This window comes from Carassius gibelio, chromosome B11 (assembly GCF_023724105.1).
Source record: "Carassius gibelio isolate Cgi1373 ecotype wild population from Czech Republic chromosome B11, carGib1.2-hapl.c, whole genome shotgun sequence".
Taxonomy (NCBI): domain Eukaryota; kingdom Metazoa; phylum Chordata; class Actinopteri; order Cypriniformes; family Cyprinidae; genus Carassius; species Carassius gibelio.
The window spans coordinates 11003734-11024154 of NC_068406.1; the positions used below are offsets into that span (position 1 = coordinate 11003734).

General features: G+C 37.1%; 1 protein-coding gene across 1 annotated transcript in view; it reads right to left on the reverse strand.

The window, feature by feature from the left end:
• Positions 1–20421, reverse strand: part of LOC127967850 (testis-expressed protein 264 homolog) — a 56915-nt gene that overhangs the window by 27895 nt on the left and 8599 nt on the right. Inside the window, 1 exon segment of the mRNA XM_052568586.1 lies at positions 15956–16177. Coding sequence (XP_052424546.1) covers positions 15956–16177 — 222 coding nt within the window.

Below are 20421 nucleotides of genomic sequence, written 5' to 3' on the forward strand. Positions count from 1 at the left end.
ACACCCACACGCACACACACACACACTCACACACTCACACACCCTTTGTGGGGAAAAATCTGACCCACAGCCTGGAGTTTTTAAAGATTATTCATCCACCTTGTAATTTAAAGCATGATAACAACACCATCAAGCAGAATCGTCAATGCTCACAAACATGTAAATATCATCTTGCCCCCCCCCCCCCCACCCCTCCCTTCCTGTACTAATTTCAGATTAATCTTATCTGAATTCTCAGCCACTTTCGCACAGAGGACTGATCAATCATATTCTAATGTGACATTTACCTCTTGCAAATGTTCCTGGACTCCCCCAGGCTCTGGGACAAAAGTCATGTTTGAACTGCTGGAATGGAACAGGCCGGGCAGAGGGACATGTTGGCGTCCCTCTTGTGTCCTGACCAGACATTCACCGCTCAACAATGTCTCATATTGCACAGTCTGGGTGGGCACGCGCACACACCGTAGCTCTCTTTCAAACCGTGCCAAAAACTATTTTATATAAGCGTCCTCAACTTTTTCTAGTTTTTAATTACATTTGACATACGTGAATGTCACAGATTTGAAAAGAGTGATCTTATTAACTGTACTGGACATTTCCCCTTCAGAGCTAGAGAGTATATTATAAAAAAATGTCAACATGTTATATATGCAGTACATGTAGATAATATACTACTGTTCAAAGTTTTTTTTTTTTTGTAAGAAATGTTATTCTTTTAATAATAATTATATTTTATAACTATTTTAGTTATTGTAATTATAATTTTGTGGTTGCATTAAATTGATCAATGGTGACAAATGCATTTATGTAACAAAATACTTAAAACATATTTATACTTAGAAAGTAAATATACTTATAAAAATATTAATGAAACAACTTTTTTGAACAATGAAAATTGCGGGTTGACTGATACCTGTTTTTCAGGGCCGATGCAGACACCAATTATTACAGATCAAGTATACTAATAACCAATAATTTGAATCAATATATATCAAAATTAAGAATAACAAGGGATCTGACAAAAACTCTCTTTAAAGTATTAGTTCACTCTCAAATTAAATCTTCCTGATAATTTACTCATCCCATGTCATCCAAGATGTTTACGTCTTTCTTTCTTCAGTCGAAAAAGAAATTAAGGTTTTTGATGAAACATTCCAGAATTATTCTCTTTATAGTGGACTTCCAAACGAGGAATATGGGTCTTATATAGCGAAATGATCTGTCATAAAAACAGATCATTTCTTTGTAAACAGAAATAACTGCCTTGCACTGGTCTGTGATGCACGTCCACAACTTCGCGTAATACATAATCACCGACTCAGTGTTTACAAGTTGAAAATGCAAAGACTAAGTACAATTTTTTTTAAAGTCAAAGACGTTTACAAATAATTTGAGTATGTGTCATGAAACATATACAACAATTTTTGAACGTTCCTCCTCCTCCACATTTGTAAACACTGAGTCGTTACTTCCGCCTACATCAAGCGTGACCTTTTCAACACGATTACATATTATGTGAAGTCATTATTATGGTAGCCGTTGAAGACCACTGTAAGGAGAATAATCCTGGAATGTTTCCATCAAAAACCTTAATTTCTTTTCGACTGAAGAAAGAAAGATGTAAACATCTTGGTAGGGATGCACCGATAGGATTTTTTGGGGCCAATACTGATACCGATTTTAACACTTACTGCCCCATTCCGATACTAATATTTTGAAATTTTGACATCAACATAGAAAGTATTTTGATCATGTTTTAAATCAGCAAAGTTAAAAAACAGCTGCATTAAATTATACTAGCAGTTTTACTGCTGCATCATCAAATAATTTGTAATGAACATGGATTGAATCTGTTCACCCCAAAAAAGTTAGAAATGTTATTTAGTCAAGAATAGTGTGCGATCTTTTGTTATTTGATTAGCAGTAAAGTGCAGACACCAGTGCTAGAATTATGCAACAGACATTATACAGCTCAGTGCATTCACACAGTTAATTAATAAACCATTGGTTTGTTATGTCTGCCTTTTTCCTTATATAGCCAATATACCTACATTTTGGATGACATGGGGGTGAGTAAATTATCAGGAAATTTTAATTTGAAAGTGAACTAATACTTTAAATGCTTTTAAGTAATTTTATTTGCAAACCAGTTTTGAAAATGACCAGTACCGATAACCATAAACATGCATAAAATAATCAGTTAACCCCTACTGAAAATAATAATAAACATTTCTTGAGCAGCAAATCAGCATTTGAGAATGATTTTGAAGGGTCATGTGGCATTGACTCTAAATTCAGCTTTGCATATAACAGAAATCTACGTTTCTAAAACTTAAATTTAATATTTCACAATATTAACATTTTACTGCATTTTTGATCAGAAATTAAGAGTTCAGTCTTGGTGAGCACAAGAGACTTGCAAAACCCAAACTTTTGAACTTAATGGTATTATTTTAAATATCAAACTAAACGCTATGGCACGTGAACATAGTAATTATTGAGTTTCATGGTACAACCACAGTACTCTTCTGGGTGAGAAGCCCACCTATCTGATTTAAATCTACATTGCTCTGGAGTAATGAGTGTTAATGATTCAGCAAGGAATATAAGGTGACAGAGGAGACAAACTAATCAATATTTCATGACACGGGGGAACAGATGAGTCATGGGTGGCGACAGGTAGAAAAAATAACAGAAAACAAACAAATGATTCAAAGCACACTTTAGGAATAAGTGTCACTGTCTGCATCTGGAAGCGAACTATAAAAATACACTACTATGTGTGTGTTTGTGTCTGTGTTTGTGTGTGCTATGTGTTCTCAGCCACATCTGAGATTCTAGTCATAGGTCACAAACAGCTTTGGCTCGCGGTCAGGAAGGCCATATGGCTGAGTGGGCAGTAGACTGTCTAGAGAGGGAAACACACAAACACTGGCAGCGTTAAAGGCCAGCAATGTCAATACACACATAACACATACACACCTACTATCCAGTCAACCTTTCAGGTTTTCCATGTATCCGTCTGTGCCCTTTACTAGCAATGATCTTGGCTCAGGCCTGCATGGTGCCCAAAAATGCCCTCAAGTCCAACAGATGTGCAGCAGTCTCTGCAGATGCTGAGGGCACCTCTAACAATCAGGCAAACAACTTCCATTCAGTTCAACTCAACAGACACTGCTCAGCAGTGGCAGCTGGTGGAAAATTTTCACCGCATCCATGATCCAACAATTTTAGCATAGCTACATACCAGTATAACAAAAGGAAAAATATTAAGACATTTTAAATTGAAGCTCAAGATTAAGTTTGAGTATGTTTAAGTATGTTGTTAAGTATTTTTCTCACAAAACTATATATCTGCAAAGATTTTTCAAGTAAAAAAAAAAGTTTCATAATCCACAATTTATGTTTAAAGTGCAACAGCAAAAACTGTGAGGAAAAAATGAATGCCAGCCGCCTTAACCTGACTCAACATAAATGTTAACAGATCCATTCAGAATTATTAAACAGAGCAAAACAAAGATCCCAGGCCCTATGCATAGGCATCCTATTGGCCCCCCTTGAAAATATATATTCCAGACTTTTCAAGGGCCCTCTCTTCCTTTAGGGCCCTGGTAATCAGTACTTGTTTTACCCCCAGTCTGGCGCCCCGCCACTGACCATTAGAAACTCCTATTAAAAAACACTTCTTCAAAGTGAAAGTGACGTGACATTCAGCCAAATATGGTGACCCATACTCAGAATTTGTGCTCTGCATTTAACCCATCCAAAGTACACACACAAAGCAGTGAAAACACACAAACCGTGAGCACACACCTGGAGCAGTAGGCAGCCATTTATTGCCGGCCCAAGATTCGAACCCACAACCCTAGGGTTAGGAGTCAAACTCTCTAATCACTAGGCCAAGAGTTCCCACGACTTCTTCAGCAAGTGTCCATGATAAATCAGACATGCAAACATACTGAAAAGTGCTCATGCAAAAAGCTAAGAACGCACATACACTGTCTGTTTGTTTGCACATTAATAATAATGGACTCTCGCGTGTCTAGTAATGTATGACTCCAGTATGTCTGTGCTGTAATTGTCTTTACCTCCATTACATTAGTCTTCCATCAAAACTTTACTGTTGAGATACTGGTTTGCTTTATACAGCCCATACAGATTAGTCCTGATTTCAGCTTAAAGAAAATTAATAGAGGTATGTTTGTTCCCACCAATCACTGCACAAGTTAAAGGATCCGTTCTTCATGAACCCATAACCTCCGCCCACATGAATACACAAAAAAGGGGGCGTGGCCTTGTTGTGCTCTGACGGAGAAGAGGAAGAGTTACGTTTTTGTTTGTCACCATGTCGTCGAAACGCTGTTATTTTCATCTCTGAGTCCAATCATCTTTGTTTGGGCTTCCCAGGGACGCTGTACTTAGAGATCAATGGTTACAATTTATGTTTGACTCTGTTCACGAAAATTTTAATCCACATGTAAAACTATGTGCAGCACATTTTTCTGAGGACAGCTTCCTCAATCTCAATCAGTTTAATGCCGGATTCGAACAAAGATTATTCTTGAAAGATGGAGCAGTTCCCTCTTTGTCTGGACAAGGCGTTGTTTATGGACCACGACAAGTGTATTTTATTATTAAGTTGGTGCGTTTAACAGTTTCTGTAACTTCTTACACAAAGGGCAACGCTGTTTAGCTTTGTTAACTAGATGTTAGGGCTGTGCAAAAAAATTAAATGCCATTTTCATTCGCATCTCGTCAGTAAAAACGAGATGTGATTATAAGTACATCTCCAGCATGTGCGTTCAGATCAGGATTGCCAGGTTTTCAAAACAAATCCTGCCCACTTGCTTCTCAAAACTAGTCCAATCGCGTTTCCAGGAGGGCAGCGTGCGCTAAGCTGGTGTCGAATCACAACACAGGAACCGCTGACACAATCAGAACTCATTACGTATCTCTGAAGGAGGGACTTCATAGAACAAGACATCAGCCCGTTTTTGTGACGGTGAAAACAGCGGTATACAGATAGGTGAATTGTGTGAAAAATACTGTTTTTTTTACCTGCGAAACATGAACACATGTTATACTGTACACTGTAAACACAATCAAAGCTTCAAAAAAGCACGAAAAATGGGACCTTTTAGGTTATGTATGATGAAAGCATATTAGTGCTAGCCCTCCCGGACTCATAGATATTGCACTGCAGTTCGAAGAAAATAAATAATAAAATCTTTGTATGGAAGTCTATGAGAACACTCGGTGCGAATCTCGGCCGGAGTGAAATCACCCAAAAAGAGGCAGCACTCCACAACGCGACTTGACCCTGATAATACTTTATATCCAGAGGCAGAACAAACAGTGAACAGTGAAAACTAGCGTAACACTTTGGTTTAATGTAATAGAAAAAATAACTCCCTTTCACAGTTTGGTGGTGTTTTGCCCAAATGAAGAAATGCCCATGCTGTTTCCTCAGACAAAATAGGAATATTGTAGGAAATTCTGATTAATCATAAACTATATATTAATCATAAAGTCCTTCTGTAAATTAATATGAGTATGATGCTAAAATCCAATTATTTTCATGTAAGAAAATTGTGAAAACTCATTTCAGATCAGTGTTTTTCAATCTTTTTTTGTTTCCAAGGCCCCTCGCATAGGCCAAGATATTTTCTCTGGTATTTCTGCTGTAAGTTACTTTTTTACATGAGTATTTAAAAGAAGTGTGTGTGTGTGTGTGTGCGTGTATATAATATGTAAAATAAGTATTGAACACATCACCATTTTTCTCAGTAAATATATTTCTAAAGGTGCTGTTGACATTACATTTTCACCAGATGTCGGTAACAATACAACAATTAATCCATACATACAAAGAAAGCAAAACAAATAAGTTCAGAAATTAAGTTCTGTGTAATAACGTACAAAGGAACCTTGGGTACTTGGAAAGCCAATACACCAGCTGAAATCTATCAGTAATTAGAAAGCAATCATGCCCCTTGTGAGTGGAAATTAATATTAGCTGGTTTAGTCCCAGCTGATGGCCTATAAAAAGGTGTCTCATGACCAACATGTCACACAAGAAACATTTCATGATGGGTAAAAGCAAAGAGCTCTCTCAAGACTTTCACAACCCTATTGTTACAAAACATACTGATGGCACTGGTTACAGAAGGATTTCTATACTTCTGAATGTTCCAGTGAGCACTGTTGGGGCCAGAGGTGGAAAGAACATAATTTCACCATAAACCGGCCACGGCCAGGTGCTCCTCACAAGATTTTTGACAGATGAGTGAAAAAAATTATCAGAAGAGTTGTCCAAGAGCTAAGGATCACTTGCGGAGAGCTTCAGAAAGACCTGGATTTAGCATGTAAAGTTGTTTCATAGAAAACAATAAGTAATGGACTCAACCGCCATGGCCTGTAAGCATTCTCACCACACAAGGCTCTGTTGCTGAAGAAAAAGCATGCTGAAGCTCATTTAAAGTTTGGTGCACAACATTTAGACAAGCCTGTGATACTGGGAGAATATAGTCTGGTCAGATGAGACAAAAATTTGAATCTTTGGATGCCATAATTCACACCATGTTTGGAGGTCAAATGGCACTTCACATCACCCCAAAACATCATGGTGTAGCATTGGCAAAATTCATATAACAGAAGGGAGGATGAATAGAAAAATGTACAGAGAAATTCATGATAAAAAATCTGCTGCCATCTACCAAGATGATGAAGATGAAATGAAGGTGGACACTCCAGCGAGACAATGTTCCCAAATAGGGATGTTCATTTTGGTTATTTTTCCTAACCGGCAATTGACGCTCGTCAACTGATCATTAACTGATAACTAACATATTTCAAATTAGGAAAGCCATTTAAAACACTCGGGCCGAGCATTTTGATTGGACGTATTTTTTTTGGTCCAATGCCTTCCACAGAATATATAAATACAGATAAATACATGTAGACCACTTCACTTAATGACTGCTATAGGGATGTGAAGACTTTCCTCCAGCATAACAAAAAATGTTTCTGAAGAAAATCACTTATTGCACCTTTAAATGATTATTACAAAATATAATCATATTTCCATAAGGGTGTTACACTTGATCACTAAATGTCAGCCATTTTTAAAGACCAAGGAGAGGGAGTGGTTATGGTGAAGCATCCAATCATTTGGCATCTCTCAAAAGCCCTGAATTTGCTCTGTACAGGACTGGCTTCAAACAGGACTGTGACATGTAACGTCTCAGAGAAATCGCTAAAAAATTATATCTTCTACAGAGGACAAAACTCCATAGATGGTAGTTGTCAGAATTGTTGGTACCTTTGGTAAATATGATCAAAGAAGGCCACAAAATCCTTTTGATATATATTAATCACAAAAATCTAACCTTTCATTGGAGAATAATTATTTATTATGGGGGGGGGGGGGGGGGGGCAGGGGTTGGGTATCATTAATCACACATATCATTAAATGTTTTTTTTCTCAAATACCTGTTGGACACAATTACTGGTACTGCTAGAAATTCTTATGAGTAAAATGTATCTATAATATATCCCAACTCATATTCACTATTTTGAGCACATCAGTTTGATTATGAACATGAAAATTATCAAGCCATGGCTTCATGTTTCACAGAAATATAAATAGGAGGGAAAACAAAGGCCAAATTCCAAATTAATCACCCATCACAATGAGAAAAAACAAATAATATATTTCTGATGTGCAGCAAGAGATAATTCAGCTTCACAAATTAGAATGAGGATTTAAGAAAAGAGCTAGAGAAGTGAAAATTCCAATTTCCACCATCAGGACAATAATTAATTTCCAATCAACATAAAACATTACAAAACTGCCTGGAAGAGGACGTGTGTCTATCGTCCTTAGGAGAGTTTGAGTGGCCAAAGACTCTTCAGTGATCACAACTGGAGAATTGCAGAAAAAGGTTGAGTTTCGGGGTCAGAAAACCTTAAATTAAAAACCTTAAACATTATCAAACAGCACCTAGATCACTACATGTTGTTTGGGAGGGCTTCCAGAAAAAAATGCATGTGTGTCTACAGCATATTCAGTTGTCAGACATGACTGGAACTTCAAACAGGGATGGCTTCTATGGTTAGAAAGATTCGCTTTTTAGCAGCAAACAATCAAGATTGGTTTGGTGAAGACTGGGATAAAAAGTCCTTCTTGTGTACAATTAAAAAATACTGCTGTATCTTTTAATGTTGTGGGCCTATATTTCTGCTGGAGGTCCTGCTAAACTTGTTTAGACACATGTTTGGATCTTCCAACCAGACAATAATCCAAAAACAAACCTTAAAAACACAACAATGTGTCACTGGGCACACAACCAAGCTTCTGCTATGGCCATTTCAGTTTCCTGAATACAACTTATGATCACTGAAAATCTATTCTGACTGGAAAAGCTTCAAAGCCTTTTCACTATTTATTGATTGGTTAATGGTTTAAATCTATGCAGTGTAAAATTAACAGATTGTGGCAATTTTAATATACCAGTAGACTTCAATTTTGTCAAAGTATGCTACCTTTCAATTATGCTGCTGACCAACTGTGCTCAGGTGCTTATTATTAGAAACACATTAAGTGCATATCATTCAATAAGAAGATCAAACGGCACTTAAAGCATTAATTCCCCTCTAGCAAAATGGGCTTTTAATAAAACTTGCTATCTATGCAGTAAAAAATCTGAATCTTTTTGAATCTGTTCCTGTATAGATATCTGGTTGCAGGTAACATGAAGAGAGAATACTCTAGAAAAAAGTAATATATTAAAAAAACATTAAGGCCTATTACAAATATAATTCAAATCTATTAACATGTTTACTAACATATCGCTGGAGACTTACTGATATAAAATTATAATTAAACTTTATTCGGAGTACTACTTGTGCACAATGCACAGTTCTTAAGTTTAAAATGTGTTTTAATGTCACTATTGATGAGGATTGTGTGATCTTTGAATAATATTGGGTCTTTAAATGCTAGATATTGAACGTGTACCTAATGTATAGTTGCAATAGCACCACTTTAGCATAATCGTAGGTAGCACTTTATTTTACAGTCCTGTTCCGCATGTACATACTATGTACTTATTAATGTAATTACAATAACTATGTAATAACTACAGTAGGTACTAACCCTGAACCTACCCCTAAACCTAACCCTACCCCATGTAGTTACCTTGTATTACCAGAACTTTCTTAGATAAATACACTGTAAGTACACTGTAAAGACATGTTAGTACACGTACTGTAAAATAAAGTGCAACCCAATTGTATATACTTTAGTATATCTTTAGTTGGACTTAGCACTACTTACTCACTATTAAAGTGCATTTAGTACAAAATTAGTATGAGTATACCAGCTTAGTATACTGAAAGTACAATTGCATTAAGTATTTTTATTAAGTACATAAAACATGTAAACGTATTTGTAGCATACATAGCATGAAATAAATGTATAATTAATATGAAAAGATACATTTATTTTTAATTAGGGTACACATTGTTCATTTCTTATTATGTCAGTAGTATAACAATACAGTTAAAAGTAAATCTGCAAAGTCACACTACTGGTTCTCTTTTTTGCCCAAAACATTATAAACCAACAGAGTCTGCTGCAAAAAAAAAAAAAAAAAATTTATGTCAGTTATTAAGGGGGAATTTCAGAGAAGAACAGACTAGACAAGTAGCTTGTGTAAAATTGATCACGCTCTCTGCTAATATGACACCCTTTCACCTGAAATACCAAACAGCTAATTAAGAAACCAGGCAACTGAGACTGTGAAAACACACAGCGTGACACCCGCTTGTCGATTCTATCTAAACTAAATGCCAATAAAATAAACTGAATGGGAATTTAATCTTAATTAAACTTTTCCTTGTAGATGTTCACATTTTGTGCACCTTGTGTGGATTGAGGAAAGGCTGCAGAAAGTATGACGCACCTCTCCTGCAGCGTGACAATAGGAGATTATCAAACAGAGCTTTTTTATGAGCAAACAGCAGGAAGGTTTGGTTCATGTTGTCATCCTTCTCCAATAATCTTTATAGGGAGCTTTTGAGCTAAAATGTCAGTGTGGCATTTGGAAGAGCATTTCTCTTGGTCCAAGAAGTTCATGGCCACTTTGGTTGTTGGTGGACTTTCAGCTTAATGCTGTAGGATGGAGAGAGGAGACAGAGAAAGAACGAGAGAGATACAGCTAGATAGACATACATTTGTGGTACATTATTGTGAACAATATCAAAATTCTGATCAGAGCAAAAGTATTTGACATTCCACGTGCTGATGTACTGACTGTCAGATAGACACTGCAATACATATTCCAAATGACAAGGCAGACAGCTGCCCACACGATCAAGAAGTTTGAGGTCTGAGTTCATGACAACCTACCAATCAAGCAACAAACTGCAAACGACATTATGTGCAACACTGTGTATTGTTTTTTTAATAAAAATTTTATATCATTTTGATTAGATTTTACTCACCTAACATTCTTTAAAAAGACAAGTAGATTTTAGTATACTTCTTTAAAATGAGCACTGAAAAATATACTTGTAAAGATTATAGTGCAAACTGAACTTAATGTTTTCAAACACTTAATTGCATGTTAATTGCCATTAAACGAAAATGCATTATAGTTTAAATGTAAATTAAACGCAAATAGCTTAACTTTAAAGTAATTTTTGGCCCACTTAACACTAAAGAAATCTTTATATAATCTATATATAAGTGCTGTGAATCAATTAATCCCGATTAATTGCATCCAAAATAAAAGCTTTTGTTTACATAATATACATCTGTGTACTGTGTATATTTATTATGTATATATAAATATACATGTGTGTGCGCGTGTGTGTGTGTGTGTGTGTGTGTGTGTGTGTGTGTGTGTATATATATATATATATATATATATATATAAATTATATGACTATACATATATAGATGTAAATATTTTCAAAATATATACTGTGTGTGTGTGTGTATCTTTATATATGAATAATAAATATACACAGTACACAAACATATATTATGTAAACAAAAAAACCTTGTAATTTTTATACATTTTAAAATATATTAACTTTAGATTTAATATCTAATAAAACTAGTTACTTTATATACGTATTATACTATTGTAACGTATTATATTATCTACAAGTATTTTTTTAAACAAATAAACTTTAAAGATTTGAAGCTCATTACTAGTGGACGATTAATACAATTAAGTATTATATAACACACAAGGTTTTTTCACACCCACATGCTGTTCTTAACCTGTACGAGTTCTTTCTTCTGCAGAAGACAAAAGAAGATACGTTTCTGAAGAAGTTTTCTGGTCCCTATAGACGTCCATTGTAAATGGTGACCAGACACAGTTTGGCTACCCATTCTTTTGTGTTCAACAGAAGAAAAAATAAATTCATATACAAATCTAAAACAACTTGTGTGAGTAAATGATGTCAACTTTTTTTATTGTATTTTTTTGAGTGAACTATTCCTTTAAATCATTTGAGGCAAGTAACTAATGACTTAACACAGTTCAGCTGTAATTTTGGCTCATGTTGCAACAGTTGCTCTAGTTAGCCGAATGTCACCTGTGCAGTGGATTTTCAAATCATGCCACAGTTTCTCGAACTGGCTCTGACTGACACCATTCATCCTGGGTAAATAATGAACCTTTCCCCATTTTCTAGGTTCTCTTGCAAAATGTTCCTGGACATTTCAACATGTGTTTTTCCTTCTGTTTTAACAAGATACCCAGTCCTGGATAATGAAAAGCCAAACTGTAGCATGATGCTAACACCACCATATTTCACAATAAGTAAAGAGTTTTCTGAAGTGTTAGATTTGCACCACACACATTTTTTTTTGGCTAAAGGATTTTGGCTGGTCTGGCAACAAAATATTCCCTAAACTGCAACTGGGTCCTTATTATACTTGCCATTTCCTATTCATTTAAAACAGCATCAATTACGCATTTCTATTTTTTCCCCTTGATTTTCACAGTTTGTTACTTGAATAATGACATCTTAATTAAAAAAAAGTAAAATCTAGAATATGTTGTTGTTACTTTAAACATTCCCATTATAGTAGCAAGTATAACTGGAACGAGCCAATTTAAAGGCAACTGTGTCCTCATTATGCCTTCTGCAACACTATGACAAAAAACAAGAACAACAACAGTTCATCAATCTTGAAGAACATTTTGAACATGGATAAAGTCTAATAATTAATGATGAATGTAAGTACTTATGACTAAAACCGTCCCAAAAAAAAACATCAACATTACATTTTAAATAAAGCATAATAAGTGATTTATACCAAAGCCTGAAGTTTTTGAAAGAAATGCAGTGTACATTGGCAAAAAGTACAAAACTTCATCTTTGGCCTTAAATACCAAAGATTTTAGATTTGATCTCGGTCGATGAACTACGTTTGTGTCTCGAGAAGAAATCAATTTGCAGACCAACAGGAGAACAGGGAAGCAAGCAGAGTTCTAAAGAAGATGTTGTTTCTCATGTATGCTCACGTAAGAGAAGATGGAGGGCTAAAACTGACCAAATATTGATCCCATTCATTCAATCATCTCCAGACACTTTCTGCCGTCCCTTGCCCTTCCTGTCTTTGATGAGAACCGCTGAGGTTCTGCGTGACGTGTGTGAGTTATCTGGGGCCGTTGTTGATGTGAAAGCTCGCTCTCTATGCAGTCAGCATGTCTGTGATGATTCTCGGATGTGCTAAACTCAGGTCAGCGTATCAGAAACAGGTAATAATGGCGTGTCTGAGTCTCTGAGATCAAATGACAACATGTGCTTGAATTGACATATAACAATCACATAGTCTAGTTATACTATCTGTGGTGAGTTTCATTCTAAACTAGTTTCTTTGAGCTTTTCTGAAGAAATTGGAGAAATTTAGCATTGCATCACTTGCTTACCAATAGATCCTTTGCAAGTGAATGGGTGCCGTAAGAACGAGAGTCCAAACAGCTGATAAAAACATCACAATAATCCACAACTAATCTCCAGTCCATCAGTTAATGTCTTTTGTAGTGAAAATCTGTATTTGTAACAGGGCCGTCACTAGTGGGGTGAAAGGTGGACCTGAAAGGTCACAGTTTAAACATTGCAAACTGAAAAAGATGTTAAAGAGCCCAATTCAGCTCCCGCGCGCTGGTTTCTGTGCACACAATGCTCACGCAGAAGAGAATCACTCACTGCTCTTGACTGAAGTACTTTGTTTTAACAAGAATTAATCCACAGTCAAACCAAAAATTATCCAGACGATAGATATAATTTGGCAAAAATTGTATAAATGCATTCAAAAAATAAAATTTAGCTTCTTGATGCTTTTTGTCTAAAATCCATTTATGTTTGAACTAAAATAATAATTTAAATTGGCCTTTAATGAATAGAAATCCAGATCCTGACTAATGAAGACACAAAAACTCATTTGAAGATTAATTTTTAAATCCAACATGTAGGCTAGTTTATTTAACCAAACTTAGCGTTCTACTAAATTAAAACATGGGTATGTATTTCTTATTATTTGTCAGAAAAAATATCCATAGTCCATGAAAGATTAAATTTTAAAATTGAAATGAATAGGTTTTATTTAATTGCATTGAAAAAATAGATACAAATTGTTTTTTAGCATTGAAGGCTTGTTCATACACCCTAAGCTGGAGAAAAGTATTAGTGATGCCTGCCTTAGCAAGTAACCAAACACATGCACATTTCTGTTAAATTGAGGTTGAAGAATTATATTTTGTGGTCACGCATGCACGGGCAAGCGATGCCATAATGTCACTTCACAGCACATAATAAAAACAAAGAAAGCAGAACAAGGTTTCCAGTTGAACAACCTCCTGCAGGAACGGGACTGGTTGCCATAGGGATTCCCTTCTACTGTCCTAGTCAGAATTAGAAGCGTCTCTGTGCAATCTGCCCACGAACAGGAGGGGACCAACCTTCCGTCTCACATCACCAACTGCCTTCAAATTACTCATTCTGACTGTACGCAAAGTTCAATCATCTGTAGCCCACGCAGCCTACGAACAGACGGCCTTTGCCATGGATTATTCATGATGAGAAATATTTGCCTTTTGTTGAAGTAAATTGAGAGGGCTGTTTAAAATGGAAATTCGCTGCTAAAATATATATTTAAGAGTGACTTTGAAAACGCTGCCTGTGAGGCATCAAAAGGGCAGAACGAATATAGGCACTAGAAAAAGCGCTCTGTTTGGCAGGCTCCTAGGTGTTGATTAGGGGCGGGTATCTGCAGGTCTCTCGTGAGGTGATGCATATGCAGTGTATGTTGATAAGACTGTAAAAATCGTGTTCTGTAACATAAACAAAGCCATGCTGGATCTGAATCTCAGGTTTGATCTGGATGTTCAATGTGATCAAAAAGAAAAAAAATTCCTAGTTGCTGTAGCTGTTCGAACACAAGTGAACATGTCACATGGTAGCATACTGAAGACTTTCAGAACATCCAAATCTGCGTTTGCACTTCCGCTGACACAGTTACCATGTTTAGGTAAGAAACAGCTTCACAAACAGTCTTTTCAAACGTAAGGTAATATTTATTTAATCATTCATACCATCACATAAATACTGGAATGAAATGTTATAGTTTGAATATAAACAATGATGTTTATGGAAGCGATCAAAATACTGCAATTCACCTGGCAATTCACTAGGATGCAAGCTATTTTTTTGTTTTAAACAGTTTTGAGCATCATTAGAATGCCATGAGTTTTGTTTTTAAGACATTGTGCCAATTTTTAAAAAATTTTACAACTTGATAATGTGTTGTCAGTAGCGACAGCCTTGTGGGGAGCACACGACATACAGCGTGGTTGCGCTACGGGCATCACGGGTTCGAATCCCAACTCAAGGACCTTTCCCAATTCCCCTATTCTCTCTTTCTCCTACTTTGCTTTCTGTCAGCTCTGATCCATCCTATCATAAAGGCAAAAATGCCAACAATAAATCTAAAAAAAAAAAAAAAAAATTGTGCAAGGATTGCGAGGTTCACTTATGTTCTGCATCAACTAGCCATTTTTAAGCGTTTTTAAGCAGAATAATTCATGAGCCCTAGTGTTTCACATTTCACACACACGATTGGTGTACACAGATGACTTTCATGAGCCTAGAACTGCAAGTTGACGATATCAAGATTTCTATAAGGGACAGAAAGGAAACATGCATGAAACGGGAAAGGGGAGGGACTCAAACAGGAGGCGATAAGCTAGCAGACAGATCTTGAGTCTGGAGAAGGCAGGAGGCTGAGCCTGTTGGCTGCGTTCACACTGGGGCTGCTGCATCAGGGCAGATGGCGGGGAGAGTTGAGGTGGCTCACACACACACAAATGATGCCAAAAATTGTGAGAAACTGTGAGGCCATTAAAAAGGCTATCATAAAAAACTAAGAACGGTGGTTTTTGCATATACTAGTATAATCTTACCCCTAAGCAAAGAACAAAAATGAACATCACTGGAAGTATACTTAGGCCTTAAGCCACAGCTTCAAAATCTTTCAAATGTTTTTACTCTGAGCTTCTTTCCTTCCACACAGAATCTCTGCACTTTCCTCTACTTACCTCTTCCCAATTCCCAATCCTGCAACTCTCATTTGTTGCTTTCTTTGCCTTCATCCCCAGCTTTTCTTCTCTCCCTTTGTTCTTAATTGCTATGATCAAGTCTACTGCTTAATAATTACTGTCTCCATCCCTCCAGAAACACTGACAGATTAGGCATTCATTCCCTCACAACCTTTAATGTGCCAGTACACCAATCATGCTGAAGGAAACAGAAGCACGCTGTCTGTATCAATCACGACTTAAATTAAACACACCTGAATTAGGCTACTGCTCCAGCATGGACTTCAAATTAAGAACATGCATTTGGTAAAAGCGTTTTATGATGATGTTACCTTGATGTAGCAGTTCAGCTGTGGATAAACCCTCCGCACCCCCAGGAAAATAGAGAGAGGGGTTCGGTGAGGAAAGGATGCTGTGACGACATGTGTGACCTCTGGGAAAGAAAAAACCCGGAAGCCGAGCTTCTCATACAGCTGCTGCTGATCCTCACTGGGTGCATCTTCACTTTCACTCAAAATACTGCCCACCGCATAGCGACACTTCTGTGCTGGAACCTACAACACACATAAACACACATTTCTTACAGCAGAAACATTGTAATTCTTGAAATTACTGTCAGAAAGGTTTTCATTTCATTCAATTAAGACATATTAGAATGATTTCTGATAATCATGTGACACTGAAGACTGGAGTAATGATGCTGAAAATTCAGCTTTGATAAAAAAGAATAAATTACATTTTTAAAAGGTTTTATAATAGCAAACATTTATTTTAAAATTTCAATATTTCACAATATTACTGCTTTACTGTATCTCTGATCAAATAAATTATCTTGAGCATAAAAACATATATATCAATCAAACCGACTGAAGCAAACTTAAAACAAGTTTTATGGTAGTCAGATTGTGTTAGCTCACTTACAAACATGCCACACAATGCATTGGATTAGATTAGATTCAACTTTATTGTCACTGCACATGCAAGGTACAAGGCAACGAAATGCAGTTTAAATCTAACCAGAAGATCAATTACAGGATATACCGTGTCTACAATATGTTACAAATGTACAATAAATATACAGATAAGGCAGTACTATGGACATCATTTACAGATTTTTAAATACTATCAGCATGATATACAGATAGGTATACTATGACCATACTATACAGATGGATAATGTAAGTATATGTACACTATAAGCAGAAACTATGAACATATGAACATCACTTACACTATGGACATAAAAGAAAGTGCATAAAAAAATATTCTAGTGTACAAATGGATTATTCAGTATTCTGGATGAGCAGACAATAGTGCAAGTAATAACAAGTTGACAGCTGTGGGGAATTTTTTTTTTTCTGAGTCTGCTGGTCCTTGTCAGGAGGCTCCTGAAGTGCCTCCTGGAGGGCAGGAGGTTTAACAGTCTATGGTCAGGGTGAGAGGAGTCTTTAAGAGTTTTCTCTGGATGTCCTCAATTGCAGGAAGTGGTGTCTCTTTGATGCATTGGGTGGTTTTCAACACTCTCTGCAGTGACTTGCTGTCAGCAACTGAGCAGTTCCCATACCAGACTGTGATACAACTGGTCAGGATGTTCACCAGGATGGCTGAAGACAACTGGGTCTTCTTCAGTGTCCTAAGGAAGAAGAGGCACTGGTGAGTCTACTTGACCAGGCTGGAGGTGTGTGTGGTCCAGAAAAGGTCCTCAGAGATGTGGGTTCCCAGGAACTTCAACAACCATCCCGTTAATGTGGATGGGGTCATGTGTGCTTCCTTTCTTCTTCCTGAAGTCCACAATGAGCTTCTTTGTCTTACTGGTGTTGAGGAGCAGGTTGTTGTCAGCGCACCATGTGGCCAGGTGCTGTACCTCCTCCCTGTAGGCGGTCTCATAGTTTCTGGTGAGGCCAATCACCATGGTGTCATCTGCAAACTTAATGATGGAGTTGGATCCATGCACAGGTTTACAGGCGTGGCTGTAGAGGGAGTAGAGGAATGGGCTTAGCACACAGCCCTGTGGTACGCCGGTGTTGACTGTGATGGTGGTGGATTAGGCATGGCCTGACCTAACATGCTGAGGTCTGTTGGTCAGAAAGTCCATAATCCAGTGACAGAGGGAGGTGTTAATGTCCAGGTCTCTAGGTATTGTGGTCAGCTTGGAGGGAATGACAGTGTTAAATGATGAGCTGAAGTCAACAAACAACATCCATATATATGTATTAATATTGTCTAAGTACTGTGCATACTGCATCCTCTGTGCTCCTATTGCTACGGTAGGCAAATTTGTATGGGTCCAGTGTGGGTGGGAGGCAGTCCTTGAGGTGTGCTAGGACCAGTCCCTCAAAGTACTTCATGGCAATAGTTATGAGTGCTACAGGGTGGTAGTCATTCAGGCACATCGGGGAGAAGTGTTTCAGCACTGGCACAATGGATGGGGAATTAAAGCATATTGCTTGGGTGAGGGACAGGTTGAAAATGTCTGTGAAGACCCCTGCAAGCTGCTCTGCACATGCCCTAAGCACATGTCCAGGAATGCAGTCAGAGCCAGCAGCCTTGTGTGTGATGATCTGGCTCAATGCTGTGTAGAGTAGACATCTGTGGAGGGGAGTTCGAGGGGTCGGTGGTCTGCTGAGAGTGTGATCTTGGTGGCCGTCTCCTTGCTGTCACTATTGAAGCGAGCATAAAAGTCATTTAGCTCATTAAGAAAGGAGACATTATCATGTCTCTTAACATGTGGAAGACCCATACTACACAAAACAAACTACTGCTTTCTACTACTCTTTAATTAGTTTGGCCCTGCTAGTTTTCACCGTCATCAACTTTTCCCAGTGAAGCAGGATTATAACAAAGACGAACACTTCTCTAGCCAACAAACAGTCATCTTCCAAAACTGATCCCCAAACAGCATAGCCACACGAAAAAACAAACCCAGCCCCATTAAAACCCATCAGCTGCCTGCAGTAATCACCAGAAGGAGCCGTACACATCTCACAATGCTTATCTTGTGCAACAAATAAGCAGCAAGAACTCCCTCACTCTCGCTAGCGCAGTGGTGTTCAAAGACAACAGGAAGCATCCACGATTCAGTGAGTCACAGAGGAAAAGCTAGCTTAATGAGAATAAACAAAGCGATGGCTGAGAAAAGCATATAAATACAGGATTAGATGGAGTTGCATGAGCAGGTGGCATTGTGTGGCGAAAAAAGAAAAACACAATGAAGCTGTAGTTTGATAAGACTGTGCATCGTCTGGCAGCTTCGAGACCAGTCTGGATGGATGCCCAACTGTCACTTTTCAAGCACGCCTCTTGCTTTCACCAACCAAAGGAATATATGCTTGCAAATGAGGACACCGGGGAAATTTGAGATGGACTGTACAACCCAGTCTCGGCTTGGGGTTCAGGTCTCTCGAGGATTTGGAGGGAAAAGGGGTAGGTCGCCGAAGCTAGACTGTGACAGATGGAGGTCTGTTTAGAAAAGAGGCTGCAACAGTTCCCAGAACATCCATCCTTTAAATTGGAGGAAAGTGTTCATTCGTCTCGTAGACTTCTGGGTCACTTTCGGCCTCCTGCCGAGTCCTCTAGGAATAGACTGCAATGCCAGTCAGGAGAAATATCAATCATAAAAGCAGAGAACCAAGTGAAACTGGCTTTAGTTTTCTCTCAAGATCATTTGGTGTTTATATTAGAGTCCTAATCAATTCTGATCCTTCAACAGAATCGCATAATTCTTTGAGTAGTCTGTTCACAGCTGGATCGCTCTGAGGCCCTGGTCTGCGGGAGGTCTGGATTCCTGATGTGCTCCCAGCAGGTGTTGTTCACGGGAGCGTGTTTTAACAGACTGGCCTGTCACTAAGCCTCCATTTGCTCAGAGCCTTTGACAGAAATTGTGACTAAGTCTCTGCCAACATGGCATTAGATTATAAATAAATGAGATCAACAACAACAAAACTTCAGGGATTGTCAGAGACCATGTTCTGTCAACAGTTTAGTCAACAGAGTGTCTTCAGGACAATGATCATTTAAACATGATGTCAAATATTACAGGGCAACTCCACAGAAAAAATGAATCATCATTAGTGAATTGTATCACAAAAATTACATATAACTAATATAACCAAATATATTATATAAATTATATTTTAAAATATATTTCTATACTACAAATACATTTCAGTGATTTTATTTCTTTTGACAAAAAAGTCATTTAAACTTAATGATAATCTTACTAAATTTTACTCTTGCTAAAAAGGCATATCATTTATTTGATGTGTAAAGTAGGTAAATGTTCAAAATTTAACAAACTGAAAGTGTATAAATTTGTAACAAACTTTGTAACATTTTATTTTATTATTTAAAAATAATGAAGTGTAAATTAAGCAATTTAAACATCAAGTAAACTAAAAATACAAAGTAGAGCTACACGATAAATCGCATGCGATATTTATTGCGCATTTTGCCAGTACAAAGCTGGTTCTGTAATCAGCGGAAAATCCCGATCACCTGCGCGCTTTCACATGGAGCAGCATTAACTACACAGAGCCATTGTACTATGGAAGCATATGGGTAGCATTATTCATTTTGGGATGTAATATGCAAAATGACAATGCAATATGTAAAATGGCAATGCATTTCTGTATTTACATTTACATTTTCCAATACATTTGTGCAACGTTTGGTGCAAAATGAAAATGAAAATTAAATTATTACATAATTTTCATTTGCCATTTACTACACCAGTTTTAAAATGTAAAATGAATATTAATTTTAACGCTTTATAAGTTGCAAAATTAAAATGAAAATGTAT